This window comes from Anas platyrhynchos, chromosome 6 (genome assembly GCF_047663525.1).
Source record: "Anas platyrhynchos isolate ZD024472 breed Pekin duck chromosome 6, IASCAAS_PekinDuck_T2T, whole genome shotgun sequence".
Classification (NCBI taxonomy): domain Eukaryota; kingdom Metazoa; phylum Chordata; class Aves; order Anseriformes; family Anatidae; genus Anas; species Anas platyrhynchos.
Genome location: NC_092592.1, coordinates 25,513,995 through 25,536,369, shown reverse-complemented (window position 1 = coordinate 25,536,369; position 22,375 = coordinate 25,513,995). Strand labels below are relative to the sequence as shown.

At 36.6% G+C, this 22,375-nt stretch overlaps 1 protein-coding gene across 5 annotated transcripts in view; it reads left to right on the top strand.

Moving 5' to 3' along the window:
* BLNK (B cell linker) overlaps positions 1–22,375 on the top strand; it is a 95,403-nt gene that overhangs the window by 67,769 nt on the left and 5,259 nt on the right. For 3 of the 5 annotated variants that reach the window (XM_005013625.5, XM_005013626.5, XM_027460514.3), the window contains 18 exons: positions 5,044–5,100; positions 7,042–7,091; positions 7,867–7,907; positions 8,547–8,703; positions 9,886–10,055; positions 10,549–10,630; positions 11,387–11,470; positions 12,903–12,928; positions 13,493–13,521; positions 13,811–13,906; positions 14,706–14,748; positions 16,063–16,090; positions 16,389–16,461; positions 16,825–16,855; positions 17,925–17,967; positions 18,735–18,813; positions 19,477–19,508; positions 21,450–21,529. In XM_005013625.5, the coding sequence (XP_005013682.2) occupies positions 5,044–5,100; positions 7,042–7,091; positions 7,867–7,907; positions 8,547–8,703; positions 9,886–10,055; positions 10,549–10,630; positions 11,387–11,470; positions 12,903–12,928; positions 13,493–13,521; positions 13,811–13,906; positions 14,706–14,748; positions 16,063–16,090; positions 16,389–16,461; positions 16,825–16,855; positions 17,925–17,967; positions 18,735–18,813; positions 19,477–19,508; positions 21,450–21,529 (1,201 nt within the window). The remainder of the gene's footprint in view (positions 1–5,043; positions 5,101–7,041; positions 7,092–7,866; positions 7,908–8,546; positions 8,704–9,885; positions 10,056–10,548; positions 10,631–11,386; positions 11,471–12,902; positions 12,929–13,492; positions 13,522–13,810; positions 13,907–14,705; positions 14,749–16,062; positions 16,091–16,388; positions 16,462–16,824; positions 16,856–17,924; positions 17,968–18,734; positions 18,814–19,476; positions 19,509–21,449; positions 21,530–22,375) is intronic. The other 2 variants (XM_013093985.4, XM_027460516.3) reach the window with 1 other exon arrangement.

The following is a 22,375-nucleotide window of genomic DNA, read 5'->3' as shown; positions in this document are numbered from 1 at the left end:
ACTTACAAATGCTTCTAAAAACTGTTCTTAGAGTGACCGTGATGGCTACTTCTAGGTATCTGCGAAGCAGTCAGTAGGCTGGTGGGAGAAGCAGAAGGGCTCTGCCTGGTATGGCTATACTGGAGCTTTGGGAAGCCAGGCAGGCTGATGCTCTTAGTGCCTGTGGGGCAGCCCCTAACCTGGGCAGAGGAGGTGGGGAGGCAACAGCCACCACCTCTCCCTCTCAGTTACCCAGCAGTACCCTTAGCCCACCTTTGTGGCCTCTTTATCACAGCTCTGCTTCTTTCCACAATTCCTGAGCAGGCTGGGATTGTATCACCATATATATCAGAGATTCTTGAGACTGGTCGCCCATCATTCACCCACCACCCCTCATATCTTCTTTCACTCTAGCAATCACTCTGCAATGCACAGTGAGTCACAGTCACATGGTTTGTATACTTCCACATGAGCACAAAAGCACATTTTCCCTTAAAATGACCATCTTTCAACTACTTGAATCTTCAATTTTACCTAAGCATACTTTTCTTGTCAACACAGTGCGTGTGTAAAAAGATCACTGTGTTTAGAGATCTGTCTGCCAAAAACTTGTTGTTTCACCCAGGACCAGCTCACAGGAATTGCTTAGAGGCTGAGAAGGCTTTTGGTGGTCTTGTTTTTGGTTGGTTGGTTTGGTTTGGGGGTGAGATGGGGGTGTGGTTGCTTTATAATAAGAGATAAATTACTACTGTGAAGTAGAAAGCTAAGTATAGTTAATAATGTTGCAGTGGGTCCAGTGCAAATGTCCCAGAGAAAAGCAGATGGCAGAAACAACAAAAAATATCTTAAGTTTGTAATCTAAGGCCAAAAAAAGTGTTCCATAGTTGCCCAGACATGAATTTTGCTGCTCATCAGTATTTCTCTGTGTGTCCTTCCCAGAGAGTAAGAGGGGAAGGATAGATAAGGGAAAAATAACAAGAACTAAATGCAGCTGAAGCTGGGAAGGTCAGAGGTGTCATTGTTAAATGTCAGATATAAGATAGCTGCTATAATGTTGCAATACTTTGATTCTCTCAAGATTTAAAAAAAAAAAAAAAATCCACAACAAGAGCAGGCTTATAAAAAGTCTCTTAATGTATGACTAGCACAAAGCTCACATTCCACCTCCTCCAGCTATGAGAATACAAATGTATTCTCATACAAATGTATTCTCATTGAAAATGAGATGTAAAAAAATACATATAATAATCTTTTGGAGACCTCTGTGGTGCAGCTGAGTTATTAATCTCATCTGTAGTTGTGATTGTTTTTTTAAACAGTAATTCTCACATTTGCACGTGACTTAAGAACTCAGGTCTTTAACCCAGCATATAATGAGACTGGCAATAAAACCATGAGTTGGCAACACTGATAAGGATATATACAACACATATCAAGCTTGGCAGAATTAGAACTGGCTGTATTCCTCTGAATGCGCCCTTTGGGGGCTTTTGATTAGGTTTTAGTATATGTATTTTTCTTAAAAAAAAAAAAAAAAAAAAAAGTGGTTATCCAGTTATCACTTCTTCCAGTTCAGTCATATGATTATTTATGATTACTTTATTACATGTCGAAGACATAAAAATAACAAGAGCAGGGAAAAATATTAAAAATGGCTTTATGTAACACAGATTTGCAACTTATACAAAAACATAAATCATTTTTTGGCTCAATTTCAAACCTCTCATAATTGGAAAAAAAATGTATAGCAACCAAGTAATGTACTTGCTTATCCCAAGCCCAAAGCTGTCATATGCAACATGTTTACTGTAAGCCTCTGTGATGGAAATTGGAAGAACGTTCAAGGACTCTTGGAAGACATTTGACTTATCACTGTTTAAGACACTTCTAAAATCTGGATTGGTTCTTGATTATGGAGAAAAGTTCCTGCATCAAATGTCTTATTCTTCAAACTAGTTCATCTTCAGGGTGAGGGTGAGGGAGGGCTATGTCTATCATCTTGTGTCTTAAAGTTTTGTGGAAAGCTGTCTGAGCAGCGGTCGTAAAATAGAACTACAGATAGTTTCTTTGTTGCTTAAAAGTTCCTGTTGTGTATTCTGCAGTCTGACTCAAAATTTTATGACAGTAGAAGTAAAGAAGTAAAGAACGTTAGCCCACAGGCTAACGTTCACCTGCTTGTCTTTAATAATATGCAAAACTGTTCCCAGTACTACAGTCCCAGTTGCTGTGCAGATCATGATGTCATGAATACAGTCATGATTGTAGTCAGGTGCAGAAGAATCAATAGGGATAGCCAAAGTTGAATAAATGGTGAGAGAGTACCAGGCATTTTTTTGTATTTCTATCTTTGGTAACACAAACCAGGAAAGTAAGAAAGATGTGATAGATTTTACTGTGACGGATGGCTGCCTATTTGAAACCCACTGTGAAGACAGCACTCATCTGGAAATCATAAGCTCCTAGCATCAAGGCTTGTTCAGAAGAATCCTAATTCTGTTAAAGTCCATGCTAAAACTCAATTTGTACACAGCAAATTCAGGATTTCACCATAAAGTTTTTGTGTATGATAATCTACTGTACTGAATCAGAAGCTAGAAGTTCAGGTCACTCACCCTCTTGCAGTACCACAACCTATCAAAACTTCCTTTGGAAAGCCATCAGAAATGGCTAAGATCATGCACCTACGGTTACTCAACTAACTGAGCACAATCCAGGTATGTCCATTTCTTGAAATCACATTTGCTAGATGACCTGAAGAATGGTATGAAGGTACTCTCATCTGCTTTACCCAAAGTCTTGGTTGGGTTACTTCAGATTTTTCTGGTCTGTTTTTTTATACCACTTATAATTTGACCAGACACCTCCTTCCAGCCATAAGTGTGCCAGCTTAGGAGGGATCCATCACTTCCAAAATAGCAGTAACCTATTCCTACACCAATCCACTGGCTTGACATGTTCATGTCACATTGCTGGCTTGGGCATTTTAAACGGTAGAGCATTACTGCTGCAGTTCAATTTGATGGAATGAATTAGGAAGTATTCACACAATCCTCTGTGGCAGGCATGCTGGGGACAATAACTTCAGGCAGAAGTTATTTTGTCACTAAATGTCTCTTCAACCTGCATTGCTGCAACTAGAAAATATCCATGATCAAACCCTTGGCAGAGGGAAAAAATAGTATTTTATGGACTAAACAGTGAGATAAAAGTACAAAACTGAGCTGTAGCAAGATTAGAAAAAGAAACCAGGGAAAAGTGGAATACATAATTATGACTATTCTGAAGTAACACCAATTTCAACATGTAGCTGAATAGGAAGCTTTAAGTGTCAGTATGCTTGTTAATACAATATTCATCAAAATAAAGATAAATACAGCACAGCTATGTGCCATTTTACTCCAGAGCACTTTATAAAGAAAACGTGCAAAAGGATAGTAAGAACACTTTAAAAAGGGAAAAAAAAAAGTTTCAGATGAATTTTACTTTGTACAGTCACCAGATACTTTAAAGCTAACAAACTATTCCACTAGGTCATGAGGCTACAGTTTAGGAAAAGTGTATCTGTCAGCTGGATTGCACCTGTTTGGAATTCTGCAAAAGCTTTGGGCAAAGTTCAATTAATTTATTATTTAATTACAAGTGGGATGATCTAGTATGCTAACTAACTTGAACTATAAAAGCTTGTCTCAGCAAAGATGTCAGTATAATTTTTATAAATTCTATTTGGAAAAAAAATGTTCCCTAAGAATGTAACAGGCTGTGTTCAGAGGCTAACAGGAGCAGTTAAGGACTCTTGAAAATGAAGAGCTTTAGGCCACTTCTTAAAAGCTGGGGGGACTAAGTGGAAATGCTAGTGAAGAAATGCATCTGAAGGATAATTTATTGCTTTAAGTAAAATGCAACTGCTACATATATATGACTACATATATTTGATTATTTTTCTGGATGTAGCCTGTAAAAACAAATGCTGTTGGAGCAGGAAACCCAGACCTTTGCTGCCGTTCATTTTACAATTCTCTGCATAGTTGTGGAAGACAAAAAAAAAAAAAAAGTGATATTAACTTGAAGTATGTGATTAATACTTGCAATTCTTATAGCATTCCTTACGTGAGTAAAGTTAAGTACATGCCTAGATACTTTGCTGGATTAACCTCAGGATGTTGCAAAGGCAAAATCTCAGAATATATTGTTTTGTTTTTATGAAATAATTTACTCTTCTAAAAATTGTGAACTTTTGTACAGTACAACCTGTCCTTGTGCGAGCAGCATTAGACCTAACTACGTAAAATGCCTCAAATGCTACCTGGTTATTTGTTCAAGCTAATGACATATGTAGTAAGATGTGTTACATTGCTTTTTAAAATCTGTTAACCTACTCCCAAAAATGTATTTGGATTTCATTGAGACCTTTAGAACTGAAATTTCTCAGAGATATTTCAAATTCTCCAGAAAACTATTTTCTATTAAATTTTAGAGAAATTCAATGGAAACTTGAATTATTTAACTATGTTCTATCAAAGCTAGCACAGAAATGTTCCACCATCTGCAGTGCAGAGCTGAGTACCACTAAAATATTTTGCTTGAAAATTACGTTTACTATGATTTTACGTAATTCTGTTAAAAGCTGGTTAGGAAATCATCCTGTCTTCCATTTAGATATCTATGCTCAGTTGGACAGCATTCAATTGTTTCAGTTCTTTGTCATTTGGTTCAGTGGAACAGAACCAAGTCACTCTGCAAGCATCTGTGTAGAATTATATCAGTATCTGAAATAGCTAGGTATCAACTCCTTGGCATTGAAAGTGTCTTTTCAGCTTGCATTGTGGTTGCACAGTGGGTAAGATTTTGTCTCTTGCAAAATGAAGCTCCTATTGACTTCAGAAGAGTCTGGATTTCAGTTCTGGCACTCAGTAAATCATTCTGGTACAGTAAAAATTATTTTTAAGTGGATTTGAATTTGAGAATAAATAATGTATTTGAGGAGATTCTAACAAATTCAGATGTGGCCATGAACGATTTCAACTTTGACAGAAAAATGATTTCTTTTCTTCTATTGATATTCAGGTTCCAAAATGAACAAGTGGCCTTAATTTGCAAAACTGGGAAAGATACTTGGGATCGGTATGCTATTTCAGAGCTGCACAATGGCATGATAGGCTGCTTAGACACAGAGCTCTGTTCTGTGCTTTGTGTGCTTTCACTGTAACATATTTACATTTTCTGTCAGGGCCACTGCCAGGATTTACAGGACCTGGGACAAAGTTTTGAAGTTCTCTGCTTAGCAGTTTGGAAATGTATAAAGTGGCTCAGGCCACATCCTTTATTTTCACTGTGACCCAGAGAGCCTCTTACTATTCCCTTAGTTCCATTATTTTCCAAGTGTCCGTCATCTCTGAACAACTCAGGATAGACACATCAGTTTGTTAATAGATTTTAGTCAACCCTCCTCTAAGAACTCAGATTTGGCCTGGCAGTGGCCCTGGGTTTTTCTTTCTAACATGCCTGTGCTAACCTGGAAAGAACACAACAGCAGGGCTGTTGAGAATGCTTTGTAATTTACTGTTTGTACACTAAGTTTATTCATGCTATGAGAAGCTAAAGACTAGACGGAGGAAGCTATCTTTTATTAGTATTGATGGTAACAAACAAAATTGGATAACATTTTGAAATGATGTGCTGGGATTTTTTTTATTTTTTCTGAGCTTTAGCAATGCCTGCACAGTTTGCTCATTGATTCATGCATGTGCATTTTTGTGACTATCTGAACAACTGAATTCCATGAATTCAACACTAGCCAAACCATTTCTGAAAACAGATGGGAAAGTTTGCAGGCTGATGTGGTAGTGCCAGTGTGCCACCATCCCGAGTCACATTGTTATCTGAACAAAGACAGCAAGCAGCGTGTTTCAGACCTAAATATTGAGTGTCAAATTGTAAAGCAAAATCTGTAGATATCACTATTGCTCAGAGGTCACAAGAAAACATTTTATATTCTTCGTGAACATTTTTTTTTGTAAGTAACTTGCTTATTTTTGCCAATGAATAACATCAAGAAATTCCTTGTTAGGACCTGATTGAAGAATAAGTGAAGCCATCAATTCAGTGGGAAAAGATTCAGGTCTCTGGTGAGGTCTCATCAGTGCTACAGGGAAGCTGTTAGTTGGACTCTTCAAAGTGTCTTTTGAACACTTTTCTATGTAAATTGTATCAGTGCTTTTTGTTGCTATGAAAATCAGAGTTTAGTTTGCTTCAGATGCATCAGTCTGGCCTGTAATATCACACATGCATAATTTGTTTAGACTGTGAACAAGATTTTTTTCTTGTTTACAGGGTAATGTTAGAACATTAAGGAAACAATTGATATACCAACTGACCACATAATTCAGGTTCTTCTCTGGGCACCTGCAATTTAACAAACAGGAACATACATATATATTTGTATGTATAGCAACAAAGATCCTCTCGGGATTTCTACAAATTATCTTCTGATCCATTTGGTGTTGCAAATACCATTATAATAGCATTTACCAAAAAAGAGGCACAATGCCATAATATAATATCAAGTAGAAACAGAATCTGGCCCTGAGAGACCTGGAATATATTTCAACACTGCTCAGAAAATAAATTCATAGAAAATGATATTTATAAAATATTAGTGGAGAGTAATGCACCGGTTTCTTACGCCATAGTCTTAGTAAACTCTGTGAGCTTAAACAGATTTTCATCTTGAGATAGATGTGCATTTATCTCTGGCACTTATGTTATCTGTTTCTGCTTGGAAATAAAAGGGGTGGGGGGGCAGGCAAGGAAACTGTTCTTTGAAAATAAATGTTCTTTGCCAAAAAGAAATCTCAGATTAGAAACTAATTTCTTATCTGTTCCTAGCTTTTCAAAGCATTCTCCTGTAGCTATTTGCTAAGCATCTGTGATGATAATCTATATTTCTTCAGCTGCAGGTGTCTTTTGTTACCAGCTTTTTTATGTGCCTGGCTAATGTTTCTATCTATCAAGAAACACTAGATCTAATGTTTCTTAGATCATAAATTTAATTATCATTTACAGGCTAAAAAAAAAACCTCCACCAAGTCTACCACGACGGGATTATGCTTCAGGTAAGGCTGGATTAATGGAAAATTTAAATTGCATGTCTGTATAGTTGATACCTACATGCCTAACAGCATTTCAGCTATATATTTCCTCTTAATTTGTCTTTAACAAGAGAACAAGACCTGAACAAGTGGATCACCTCAGAAGTCAGAATTTCTTGATACTTTTAACATGATAATATTGACATCGTGAATTATCTTAAAGGACAGGTAGAACTATATTTGTTTATACAGCAATCAGTTTGTGCCCATTTTTGTATGTTAAGTTATATTTTCATGGAAACAATGATATGAAAACAAGCAGAAAAGGACAATGTTTGGTGTTATCAGATATATGTTCCATGTTTAATGTAACCACTCAAATAACAATCTGTCTTGCAACTTTAACTAAGAAGCAAGAAACTGCAAGGCCCAGAGGTCAGAAATATTATGAAGAAATTGTTATTAATTGTTATGAAAAAAGTAAGCCTATTTAAAAATGAGATGTGCTAGCAGGGTACACGCTCTGCTCTTCGGACTATGTGCAGTTGACCATATTCTAATGCTTTCCCAACAGCTCTGAGACAATTTATCAAAAACAGACAAGCAGGCATTTAACTTTTTCTATTCAGGCAAAAACAGATGTTTCTCTCAAGTGTTTAAGAAAATTTCAATACTATTTTTTTTATTTAAATATGATAGATGTTTGGTGGTTGTTGTTTTGTTTCTTTTAACCTATGCTTAAGACAAACGTTTATGTTCCGTATTACATCTCCTTAAGTAACTCTACTCCTTGGTTTAGAACACGCAGACAATGAAGAGGAACAATGGTCAGATGACTTTGTAAGTACATCTCTTTCGGGTAGTGGAAGGTTACTATAGCAACAAGTTCAACACAAGCAATAATAAATGTTTATTTTTGAATCACCTACTTCTGGTTGAACTTAATGCTACTGAAATGTCTTGTTTGTTACACCAGCGTTATTTATACTCATTCTTAGGTACCTTAATTTTTCATATTCAACATATGAAAAATACTGTCAAAGTACATATGAAAAATACTGTCTGTGATAGCCATGAATAGGTAAATGAATGGTATCATTTTGAAGGACTTCTCAAATTGAACAATAATTTCAAAATAGAAGGTATTGTTTTTGAGGAGGAAGAAAAAGCCAGTTCTTTCTAAAAATGAAAAAAAATTTATTAAAATCATAGAGTATGTTTGAATGAAGCAAGTTATCGTCATCTGCCACATAAAGTAATTGCCAGACAATACAGCTTTCACCCTGAGGTGACCTGTTCCCTTCTTGCTGGAGAGGGGGCAGGCAGGAGTGCCTGTTTGTTTGGAGAGGGTAATGTGCTTTCAAGGGTGCGTTCTCATAATATAGTTAATTGTTTTCCTGTGAGGATATTTGTGTCATACACTGCTATGAAGTCATAAGTATGTTATGAAATGAGAAATGGTAAGTTCTCCTTTTCTAGGACAGTGATTATGAAAATCCAGATGACCACTCTGACTCAGAGATGTATGTGGTCCCCAGTGAAGAGAATCCTGATGACAGCTATGAGCCGCCTCCAAGTGAGCAGGAGAAAAAGAAAATTCCCTCTGCATTCCCTATTTCCAGGGGTGAATACGCAGGTAGTTATGGAAGCGTTGTCTACATCAGCTTGATAACTGCTTATTTATCAGTACCAACAAAGAAGTGGCCTCAAATGGACCAACCTATCCTTTCCTCAAGAGTTTGCTTTTATTTGGACAGTCAGGTCTTCAGCTTTCAGGGGACATGATTTGTTATTACTGCATGAAACGGGCTACTCTTGCTACTAGCAGAGCTTGGAGTTCTAATAGAATGTGTTCCAGAGACTTTGGCACCTAATAACTACAAAATTCAAGCAGAGGTATGGGATATATCAGTAACTTAGCTCCAGGTTCATCTGCATATTTTAATGTGGGAGTTCATATTGAAGATTAAGCAAATTAGACTAAACTGGAGTCCCTTCCTAACCCTATTTGTAGCTCATATCATCCCAAAAGCAGTAAAAAAAGAAGTCAAGGCAGCCCAAATATTCCTTCCATATTGTCCTTCGAGATTATTATTGAGGATAAATATCCTGAAAAACAGGATATTTATCATAAGCAAGATCATACTTATATCAGTCTATCATAAGAGCCTTCCTTCTTCCTATTTGGATTATTTTCAACCATGGGTGCATTGCACTGAAGTGAATGAAAGCGATCTTCAGTTAGGTGAAGATTTGGGCAATTGGGAAAAGAAACATCAGCATGATGCCTGCTTTCAATTTTTGGATGATACGAGACTGTCGTTGGCAATAGAAAAGTCACCAACAGTGCTGTAACACCACCTATGTACTCCCAGAAGCTTATGAACGCTGCTGACCCCTTAGAATGTTACTTCAGAGGACTTGGCATAATTTGTGTTTCAGTCCCATCCTTTGTGCGCTAACAGGTTTTTTGCCCTGTTGCGCCACGGTCACTAAGATCACACTGGCACAGGAAGTACTATCTAATGGACCATACCACATGGCCACCACCTTTTCCCTAAGAGTTAGATGAGTGTTCCTAGAACAGTCAGCATCTAGGCTCCCTCTGCATCCTGACATAGATGACTGGGTTGCTGCTACCCAGGGTGATGAAATAGGACCACTTTGCACACAGTTCTCATCAGGCTCTGCAGCCACTCAGGCTACCTTTTCACCTAAGTTGCAGCCACAATGAAGATGTTTTCATAGCTGGTAGAAAACTGTCCAGAGGCTAATGAGTAATTTTGAATAAAACTGTTGTTTTCTTCCACATTAAAAGACAACCGTACCAGTCATCAGCAGCTTCCTCCCATGAACAAACCTCTCCCAAGCACACCCAGTCCAGCCTCGTCCAGACCAAACAAACCATCCAAGCCATCCCTGCTGTTGCCATCTCCTGCTGCAAAACCAAAATTACCACCAAAGCCCAAGGAGTGTAGTGATGATGAGGTAACGTTTCTAGATATACATGTTCTGACAGTTTAAATAATGGACCCCACACCAATCACATGGTAGACAGCAATGTCATGAACTTGTTTCTTTGTTCGTTTATATGGTACAAAATATTTTGTATATCACAAGCAGTAATCTGCAAGTACCATACTGATTCACAGTGGATATCTGCCTTAAATCGAGTATCAAAGAAGCCCCTTAGACCACAGAATAGTTTCTGTTCCAAGTTGAAGGCAATGGGGAGAGAGCAACCTCACGCACTAACCCCAGGACCAAAGGCATGGCTTTTTTCCACCAGTCCTGAACTGGAGTTGTTAGTTAAAACGTTTTCTGTCTTGGAGAATCCCATCTGTATATGATGATAAATGTCTGAAATGGCAGTCACTGTGAAATGGCAACTACTATGAGTTGCTGCCAGGGCTTCAGTCCCAACAGCTCATTGATCTGAGGGAGATTTAACTGGTAAACTTTTGTCCTGCATTTCTTACAGGATAATTACATTGTGCCTGTGGACAATGATGATGATAACTATATTGAACCCACAGAAAGCAGTGTGTCAGTACCTGCAAAACGTGAGTTTTAGTTATTTAAGCTAATAATTGTTTATTGCTTTGTTAGGAACAACAGTGGAAAAAAATGGGTCAAATTAATGTCTGTTTCTAGGGTTGAAAGAGTAGAGGTGCAGCTGTTAAGAGCTTGCAAAAAGGCAGTTGGGTCCTTTGGTCCATGACAAGGCCATGGCAAGTTATTTTTATTGGGAACCACTTATAATTCCTGCCTCTCTCACTCAGCTATTTCAAAGTCCTTCCTTGGTACGACCAAGAAGTTTTTCATGGTATGTGATCTCCTTCCTCATCCAAGGGAGCCACACCATTAAAATTCTCTGTTTGTTGAAGTGCCTCAGGAAAAGAACAAGCCTTTTTAGATTTGCAGTAAATAAAGAGAGACTTTGATTCATTTTTTTACCTCTGTGTTTGAAGTATATTTAGCTGAAGAGTGAAAGTATTACAGTCCAGTGGTGAAAAGTAAACAGAGAGGAGTATTTAATTCTGCTCTGTGACATTACTGACAGTATCAAACCTATTCATCAAGGCAGGAATGCTGAATGTTGTTTCCCTTTTAAAATGAGAACTTCAGGCTGCTTCAGTTAATTTGTTCAAGGTTATCTGGCAAAAAAAAAAAAAAGAACTATCACTTGCATTTTCTTAATATTTATTCTTAATGTAAATGTTACATTGTTATTTTTAAAATGTATATATGTGTGTATATATTTACACATATAAAAACATGTATACACACAAGTATTTATATATAAAATATGTTTTTAGCTCCTGTGAACAGATTTATGAAACCAACCACAAAACCAGTCCTCCCTGCTTCTGCAAAGCCTTCTGTTACTTCTGACATGCAAGGTAAATGGAGTTTGCATCAGTGTTAAAATAAAATAACCTAAAACTGAGTAATATTAAATTCTGCTTTATGTATTCACAACATAAACTATATGGCGTACTTCAGTAAAATAAAAATATGTTCCCCCTTAGGTTTATCTGTGTTGTAGCATTTGTTTTGCCTAGCTTGAATAGTAAATCTGTTTTAAGGATGAATAAAACTAGAACAAGTAATTTGCCCCAAACTGATTTATTTTTAGTCTTCTGCTCTAGTGGAAGAATGTAAATGGATCAATACAGCAAAAACAATTATAGGACTCAGTATATTATTAATCCCATTTCACTACAGGAAACAAGATTCAATATTTTAAAATCACATCAAGATTCTATATTAAAGAAATTCTGTATAGGCTGATGTTTTGCATGCCCTGTGGTAAGCTTTCCTGTTTAATTTCTGTAAAAAGCAATTTATTCGGCAAAAGAAACAAAAGCAGAAGCAAATCAGAGTAATCGTATTTGCTTTTGTAGGTACATATATACTTGCTTAATCTTCCTCAGCTGTGCTCTGAGTTGTTTTGCATACTCATCATGTCATTATTTGCTTGGAGTGTAACCTTTACATACCAGTCACACAGCTCTTTAAGTGTCTCTGCATATTCATTAGCAATGTGTTCAACTTTCAAGTCACAAGCTATAAAAGTTTTTTTATGAATGACTTAAGGTTTTGTGACATACTTTTCATACTTTTTGGACACTTAAAATGCCCTTTTAAATCATCCTTTCTGTGAATCAGTGTTGAGCAACAGCCATCTCCTGATAGACATTACTTTAAAAAAAAAAAAAAAAAAAAACATCTCCCCCTGGTGGGAATATGGACACTTTTCAGAGCAATAAAAGCAACAAAGCCTGACATGAAATTTGTTGAAATACAATTCAATTTTCATTGAACAAACAGGGCATAGATGAGGGTGCTGGTAATTTGGGGGTTTAATATCTGTGAATTAAAATATTTCTGTGGGATGGAGCTTGGGGATGGACAATGGCAACAGAAATGAGTCAGTCTAGATCTATGATTCACCTGATTCCTTCCTTCCTGAGACAGGAAAAGGCGAAAAGCCTACCCGTGGTAGATTTTTTAACACACCTTTCCAGACTGTCTCAAGTTTGTACAACACCAGCATTAATCTTTCTTTTTGTAAAATAATAATAATAATAAAAATAAAAAAGCTCATGGGGGAAGGTTCATCATTTGTAACAGTGGTACAGTGATTGCTTATCGGGCTTCCTGGGACTCTTTCTGAAGTTCCCATCAAAAGAACAGGAGGCAAAACCTGAGCAACTTCAATTAATTTTTCTAGAGGCAAAATACAGTTCATACAAATTCTGATCAGTTTTTCTTGTAATATAATGCATTGTTGCTAACTAAAGGACATGTTTTTTCCTCCCTGTCCTGTAGAAGTCTACGAGGTTCCTGAAGAGGAGGTAAGGCTTTCCTATAGTTTGACTCATGTTGCCCTCACACAGGGCACAATCACAAAGGTGATTGTGGAAAAAAAATATATTTACTGTCAGCCTTTCAGAGGGGAAAAAGGGCATCAAATCTTTCTGCACTTAGGACTTTGACATTTGCTTCAAAGAAAAACTGGCAAACTGATTCAAAAGGTCTGCTGAATAAAATAAATAGGAAGGGGCTGAAATTTCTGGTTCTGTGTGATAGCAATCCAGTCTGGAAAGCAGAAGCCTAAGGGAATACTCTCTAGAAGCACAATTGCAGCAAAGAAGCAATGACAGTTCTGACATAGTAATTTTCTTCCTACTTGCTGGTTTTGACATGACATACAGCCAAAGCAGTGTGCTTAGGGCTTCCCAGGCACTGGTGGTGACTTCCTGCCTATCCCATCCACATGAAGATTATCAGGCAGAGCTCTAGTAGAAATCTGTCCTTCAACAGAAAGATAAGATATTGCTATGATGATATTATGATCATAAATATGTATTTATGAAATCAAAAGGTGACTAAATAATTTTTTTCTCTTTCTCTTAAAGGAAAAACCTTCACCATCACCAGCAACCAGGTAATTCATTGCTATGAATGTTTGTGCATTATTTAAAGCTTGTCAGAAAATATATTTTTCTCATCTAGATACTATATATTTAATAAATCTCCTTATGTAGATTTTCTGCACAAAGTTTGTCATCCATTTCAATGTTCAATAAATCAAACATAGTACATATTAAAAAGAAATATCTCTTCAGGGTACCTCTTAGAATTTTGAGGGTGTTAAGGAGGAGAAAGTAGTAAATAAAAGGGTAAGCACTCTGTTAAATGCAATTTTCCTTTCTTAATTCATGTTTTATTACTAGGTTCACTAAGCCTCTTCCTAATACACCTGCTCAGAATATAGAGCACTCCCAAGTGCACAGCATGACCAGAGAATCACCTAAGTTGGATACTCCCAGGTAAGTTAACAGCAGCTTAAATTGATATCAAATAATAGTGGAGACAAATTTTTCTATTCTGTGTAGCTTTCAGACAGAAAAGCAGTTGTCAGGATATGCAAACAACTAGGGATGTTGGGACAAATTAAGAATGCAAGTTCCCATTTCCTTGTCAATTTCTGTATTCAAGCCAGTTTGCCCAATGGGTCCTATTTTCATGAATAACCTTGTAGGAATCCAGTGCAGGGGTAAAACATCTCTGCAGGCACTTTTCAAGTTCTACTACCAGTCTGTGCCCTTGAAACAAGATATTTTTGTGGTGGATAGGGGCAAGGGATGGCAAATCCATGATTTATATTCCAAGTCTCTGGATGAGAAGTAGTAAAAGAAACTTCAATATGCAGCCTTTTTCATTCCTGTGTACCCAGAAATGTAGGAAGCTGCTTGGAAACAAAGCAGCTGTCTCATCTGTAGGCATCACTCTACAAAATAGGCCATATGTTGCAGGAAGAGCAGGTGGCACAACACTGTTACGGTGTTTGGTGAGGTCCTGTGCACAGCTGCACGGGACCCAAAGCTCAGGACAGAAGCTCTTCTGGAAGGGTTGCGCACACTAGGGCCCAGCATCACAGCAACCACTGCAGTGGTGCATACCTGTGATTAAATCCATCTACTTGCAGACCTTTCTAGATCTTGAAGCACATATCTGAGCCAATGAAAACCAAAAAAACCTTACTGTGTATTTGTAAAAGTGTGTGTGTGTGTGTGTATATAATACATGTAAAAATGTAAACAAAACCTTACTATTTATATTTTCCAGAAGTGTTTTGCCTCTTCCCAGAAATCGTCTTCATCTAAAAACAGTGAGTAAATAACGTGCCCATTTAAAGAATGTGTTAAATTTCTGCTTTTTTGTGGTTTTGAGTTCTTTTTATCAACTGAATTAAATAACAGAAACAGATGACTTTGAATGTCAGGTTGATCTAATATTATAATTATCACTATTAATTTTTTGGACAAAAGAGGTACAGTGAACATCTATATTGGTCTAAAAAAAAAAAACTTTACATAGTGTAAATGCTGTATCTCAGTCCACAGAAATAATTTCCTGTACTAAAAAATACCAGCTGAACTGAGAACTTTATTGTCAATAGCAATGGATGATTTTGCCTGATCAGAAATACCTTCCTTGATCGTGACTCCTCTCAGATGATGAAAACAGCACCAAGGATGAAGCTCCCAAACAAACTCTCATCTGTACAATGCCTGTAATGGGGTACTTGTAGTTACTCAGTTTTGCACAACAATCAGCCTAGGACAGAATTATGCAGTCTAGTTCAAATGTTTAGGTCTTTGCTTATTTTATAAGTGGCAAGTCCTTAGAGTTTTAAAGACAAACACAGAAGTGTGAATGATATTTGGCCAGTGTTGTGTCTTTCCATCACTGACTATGCAGTCTGACAAATAAAACCAATAACTGAAACATGTCTTATTGTTCAGAATGAGCTGAGCAGTAACCTGCACTATTAACCATGTTAACAGAACTGTAGCCCTCATTCCTCTCAAAGGCCTGGGCTGACTGGGAGAAAAGGTCTTCCCCATTTTACTCCCTCAGCTGTTGGATGATGGATTACACCTCTCCAACCAGAGAATGGATGCATTGGTAACCAGTGTTACTGAAAAGCCATTAATCTGCATGTCCACTGGATGAAGATGGACAATTTGGTGCCTCTTGGAGAGGTACTTGTCATATGGGAGTCTGATTCCTTCAAGGACAATACCTGGGAATAGAAAGCATCTACAAAAGAAGCTATGGAAAGAGTTGGATCACTGTGGTTCTAGGATGGTGAAAAGACAGTCCACTGCACTCACTGCCTTCACTACCCTGAAACGTGAACCAAAAGATCTCACTGCAAAAGTCAGGGCTGATTTTCTGCATGCTATAAGAAATCCAAAGCTTATTGTAATGTTAAAAATTAATTGGTTTGCCTTTTTTTTTTTTTCAAATACCCTAATAGAAGTTGATGAAAAATATACTGTATGTTATATGCATTCTGAACAAATCTATTTCTTAAAATTACTACAGATTTCCAAACCCAGAATATTTATGCACTTCCTCTTTAAAAATTATTTATTTTTCTAATTCTTATCAAATCTAACACATTTTTCCATTACAGGACCACGAAGCAAACAATAACAATGACAGTAAGTATTCTGTACTGAAAACATTGTGTTATGAGCAGGATATGTTGTCAACGTGTTATTGGTTACCTTAATATACCATGTAGTGGAGTGTGTCAGTGTAGATTTGATCCATATCAGTCAGCAATAGGCAAGAAATGTTACTGAACTATTTTCTAGTATAACTGGAGTGAAAACATGTCAAGAAAAAAAATTAAACCAATGGATATTTTTTCCTTTATCTCACTGAAATGCAGTGAGGAAACCCCACTGTTCAGATAAAGCTAATACTGCATACTAAATAGTTTGTATCTGGTTCTAGATCATAGCTTCGGTAACACACAAGAATCCAGATTTCCCACTGGATCAGCTCCATCTCCGTTACCGAGGGTCCTGTGAGTAAAAAATATTAATAAAACTACTTCTTTGATGGGGATGGGGCTAATTACTAGGTGGATAGGTGTTAGCTTCTAATACTTTTATATGGTAATCAAAATTCAGGAGTAATTTTTATTGCTGTTCATGAAAGATACACAGACTAGGTGAAGGCAAACTATTCTTTCAATATTTCTGGAGGAATACTGCTTGCATGCCAGTGCCATTGTCCTTCACTGCCTGCCACTGATGGCAGATGCTGGCTGGCTTGCTGAATTTAGTCACATACCACAGAAAAATGGCATGCACATGCTTAGTTGCTAAATTACTTTGCAGATACATGGAATTAACTCTACTCTTTTTTTTCCCCCTACAATCTACAGAAAGAAAACTTCTAATGCAGTAAATCCAGCAGTAAGTTGATTTGTAATTGCGTAATTAAATGGTAATTTTACAGGTGATTTAATTTTCTTGCAAAACTCAATTTGATCATAAATTTGGTTAAAAAATAAAGGCATAGAAAGAATAGGAGAAGAGAGAGATGATGAAAGGAAATACTTGGGTGCAGTTACATGAACTAAGCAAAAGTGAAAAAGCTCAAGTAGAAGAACATTTAGATTAAATGGATATTTGGATTCAGTGCTCTAGGATGTAACAATAAACACACACTGTAAGGACTGAATAAAATGAGAAATAATTCACGGGGAACGTGGGCTACTCAGAAGTAGTCCCTGAAATGTACAGGGCCTGCATAAGAAGCACATGGATTTATTGTAAGAGTGATAACTCGAAGATGCAAGATGATACCAGAAATTCAATATTTTTTTTTTCCATTAAGTATTTCATCATTAGGAAAATATCCCCAAACCTCTTGTAGAAGAAAGTGAGAGAAGTTGTTGAAAGTTCCAATTAAATTCATTTGGAAAAAATGTTTTGAAACTGACACTTTTCTTCCCATTTTGAATCAGTTATGATTAAAAAAAAATAATGAAAAAGAAGGCTGGCAAAGTTTTTACTGCCAGCTAAACTGATAAATTATACTTCAGTAAAGAAAGAGAAGTGTGTTCAGACATCTGTAAGCATAGTTTGACAAAGATGATAATATTCAAACGTTAATTCACAAGTATTTGGGATGGATTTCTCATTTTTGGACTTAACTTGAAAGCAGAAAAAGAATCATAAATTTACCAATTTGAATATTAATTTTTAAAAAATCCCAGTTTGTGTGTACTAATAGATGGACAAAAGTAAAATTCAGAGATGAGTGCTTCAAGGCTTATTTCCAAATCCACTTCACAAAATCATTCACTGTCATACAACTAGAGTTTCTTCACAAAATGGCCATGCCCCTATCTCTGAATCTCTCCTGGATGCTATCAATTTTAAATGTAAAATAGTTAACAACGCTATAGGAAGATTAATGTTTGCTGTATAAATGATGTGCCACTTAATAATTATTTGACTTCCTTGTATTTTACTGCAGAAACCATGCCTACCTTCCAGAGACACCTCAACTCTAAATGAAGGTAAATTTCCTCTACTACTGTGAAAAAGCTGACTTTTACCAGAATTTCATTTTCTTTTATTAAAAACATGCAGCGAACAACATCACATTAAATTTATATTTGTTATTTTAGGGGGGAGGGTGGTTTTAGCAGTTTAGAACTGGATCTGGCCAGCCTTAATTGCATTGAGCATCATTGTTTTCTAAAAGCAGTTACAATAACACTGCTAGGGTTACTGGCAGTGCAACCCACGACATAATGTACCAGCTATGTGCCATATAGTCCTCAAAGTGGAGAAGAGGGAAGGGAGGGGAAGTGCGAGCTCATTCTGAGCTCAGCAAGAACCACCTCACACAGAGCTGACTGCTGGCAAGAGCCAGTCCTTCCCTGAGACACAAAATGTGTCTCGCCTCTGTGCAAGGCAGCAGCTCCTTGAGGCCAAAACTCAGCAGGAGTTGCTGCCTAACATAGGGGTGAGATGCAGCCAGCCGGACACGCTCTTATAGGCAGCCTGCCCCTGCGGTGTCCCTTGTGTCACACAGCTCGCCTCTCAAAAGGCAAGTCTCCCACTGAGTTCCTGAAGGCATCCAGAGCGCAGCTATTAGCCTATAAATTTGGTAGTATGCCCCTAGTCAATAACAGAAGTAGCAGGATGGCAAATGTAGGAAAATACTCTGAAATTATGACAATAAGAAAAGAAACCCTCCTTTGACTACTGGGACTTTCTTATCAGGGACAACATATTTCTGAAGAGATGTTGACTCTAATTTGTTCTTCCCACACTACAGAAAAACCTACAGCAGCAGAACGACGACGAAGTTCCACCCACGATCTTCCCCTTCCACCCCTTCCAAGTGGTGCCCAAAAGTAAGATCCTTTCTCATCATCTCTTGAATGTTTCAGCGCACCAGCTCCTCCTGCTCAGTCTGAACACAGATGTGCAAAGTTCCTTCTCTTGCTTTTTAAAACTCATTTCTTGAAACCTCACAGTAGCAAATAAATTAAGTAAGCATGGCAAGTACACCCAAATACTATAGCCACCACAAAAAGCATGGAAAGCTTTAATCTCTAATTAGGTGGTAGAGGTTTAAATCAGATATTTGAATTCCTAATTGTCAGTATTAGTGGGATATGATTTTTAAAATACCTGTGCCTTATCTGTCAATGGACAAAGGGAGGAGATGGGAACACATTCTAGTTTTGCAAGCTCCAAATACATAAAATATATATGATATATTTAATACTTCTATATAAAATATAATTAATACTTACATTATGATATGATATTATATTATATAATACTTATATATAATATATATTATAACTGTTCCTGGACATGATATTATATTGTATATTATATATATGATATTATATAATATTTATATTATAATATATTATATAAATATATTATATAATATTTATATATATAATATAATATCATGTCCAGGAACAGTGCTATATAATATAATTAATACTTTCAGAAGAAGGTTGCTCTCAAACCTTTCTGTAATCTCTTGATATTTATTTCAGATCTTTGCTCCAAAAGGCCTCAATTCTGCCAAGTAAGTATTGTTCGGATTTTGAGTTAAAATGTGGTTGATTTGTAACTTCAGATTAATCTTTGAATTAAGATTATTTCAAGATGCCATCCATATTCATTAGTTTAGAATTAACATTTGGTCTCTGTAATGCATATAAAGAGGAGATTGGGTATAGTTCAGCTAGTAAAATTAAGGGATTGCATTGGGTTTATTGTCTAAATCAATGGAAATTGGGTGCCCTGCTCGCATTTGTTACTACTGAAAATTTCTACTAAAGGCAGCTGGGTCCCATCATAACAAAGATCCAGTCCATCTTCCTTGTCACAGAAGAACACCAAATATGTTTCTGGGCTGTTTCAGGCTTTTGTTGCCTAGAAGCCAGACAGATTTTTTATTACACCCAACCACTTAATCTTTCTCAACTGTGGGAAAAGAACAGATACTTTTATAATGGCTAATGCTCTTCTTTAAGTAATACTTTCGAAGAGAGACTTAGAGTTTCAGTTTACAGCTAACAACAAATTAGGCAATGTGTATACAGACTCTTTCACTCAGAAGTGTAAACTGTCTAATATTTCTCTAGTCTCTTGTTAGCATACATTTGTCTGCCCTGCCTACCAGCCCCTTTCCGCACGTATTTCAGTATGAACATATCTTTCACGCTGTAAATAGATGATAATTGCACATAGCAGTCTGCATATGGTGTAGCTTTACACTGTTCTTAGTATTTCTGTCTATTTCTTGGAAATGTCTGCTTGTTGTATGTTGCAATTACATCTTCTGTGCTATGGAAACATACAAATGGTTCACATTGATCCAGTAGCCTGCTCTCAAGTTCTGTCACACAATTGATGTGCTTCAATTTGTAGCATAAATTCTTCTTAATCCCTAAAGTGTAACTCTGTTCTTCAAGGTGCTAAATGATGCACTAATTAGCAAAAATTTCTTTAATGCACTCTTACTTCAGACAGCTCAATTTTTCCATTTCTTTCTTTCTCTCTCTCTCTCTCTCTCTCTCTCTATTTATTTATTGTACAGCTAACAGTCTCCCATTTTAATTTCCTTTTGTAAAGTTTAATCAGCCTAACTTTCAGCAATTCTTACTTATTCATACAGTGAATTATTCAGCTGTAGCTCTTGTAGCTGGTCAGTCAAAATTTGACAGAAAAACAAAATTCTTTAGTAGCCTTCCTCAGGTGATTATTCATTCATTGAATGCAGTGAAATGTTTTTACAGTTTCTCTTCTTTACATGGAATGCAACTTGGAATACAAGATATTTGTCTGTTTATTACAAATAAATTCTAAAACTAGTTTAAACACACCTTTGAGATTTCCTGTCCAACTTTTTTTTTTCTTGAGTCACTGCAGGATCATTATGATGAGGTCCTGTATAACACTCACTGCTTTCTGAAACCAGAATCTAAATCAGAATTATATTAGTGAAGATTTGCTAAAGCAGTCTGCAAAATATCACGTCCAGGAACAGTGCTAATAGTCCTAGTAGCATTTTTCCCCCAAGTAAAATAAACAGAAAATAAAGCTTCCATAATGACAGAATATTTTCTACAATCATCTTCTCTCTGTGCACTCTGTAATAATTGTCCATTGTAGGTACATCTGTCAAGGTGCTATTTTAACAGACAGACAATTATGTATACTTATTTCCCATTTCTCTATCATATTATTAATATGCAACACTACTCAACCAGCTTCCTCCCAGTTTTTAGATTTTTTTTTAATTCTTTAACATCTGCGTTTCAGGTGCAATAACTATTTTCTACTGTGCTTTGCTATCACAATTGTAATTAAGCTTCATAATGTTTCATACTAGTTCTGCTTTGCCATTTTGCTGCCTGAAGTTCTTCCTTTCCAGATCTTTCACAGTCCTCATAACAAAACAATTTCTTACAGTAAAACAAGGCATAGTTTGAAAACTTATGCATGTTTTTCTCTTTTACAGAAGTGCCAGAAGCTGCAAACCGTTCTCTGGGTATTTCCCCTCATGGCAGCATTTCATCCATTTCAAGTACTGCAGACCAGGTACAACATCAACTAAGTTCATGTTGCAGAAATTTCCTTATCCTTTACTTTAAAATAGTATTTCCACCTCTCTCTAGCACCTGTACTCCTTTGCTAAGGACATGCATATTTCTGTTTGCAGTGAAGATTTTCTGTGTCACAAATCACCTACATATTTGCTTTCAGTCAAAAATGCTTAGAACATATAGCATAGGAGAGCTTTGACAGACTGTAGAGAAACACATATTTGGCATTTTACCAAATCTTGACTCTCTACCAGTCATTAAAAAAAAAAAAAAAAAAAAAAAGCTGCTTGTTTTAGTTAAGTTTCAGGTCTTCCCTACTCTCCAGTTTGTAATAATTCAACACCATTTGAAACAAGGAAAACTGTGATGATGTACTTCTGTCTAGACGGCTGTGAAGAGCTTACAATTTGCCTACTAATTTCTGATGTATAGCTGTATATATTGTCCTGAAATAAATCACACCAAGCCAATACAATGAAGACATCTGCAGCTATTAGCATTAGCCTGCACAGATATGATATGCTAAGAAATTATAGAAATTTGTAGGAGGAAATGGAGATGGTTCTGCTTACTAGTCCAACACAGCAGAATGCAGAGGGCAGAATTACGCTGATGAACATTGCCTTTTTCATTGGAGTTTGGGGTGTCAGCAAAGTTTTAGGGACCAAGAAGGAAATCAGTGCTGTTTTGTAGGGGGAGGCACCACAGCATCCTCCATGTTTTAGTTTCTCCCATGTCCAGCTCTTTTAGACAGACCTCATTACTGTTAATACTGTTAGTTTTATGACCAATTCATTTTTCTGAGTTTTGTTGCAACATTAACCTTTGAATAATCTAAGCA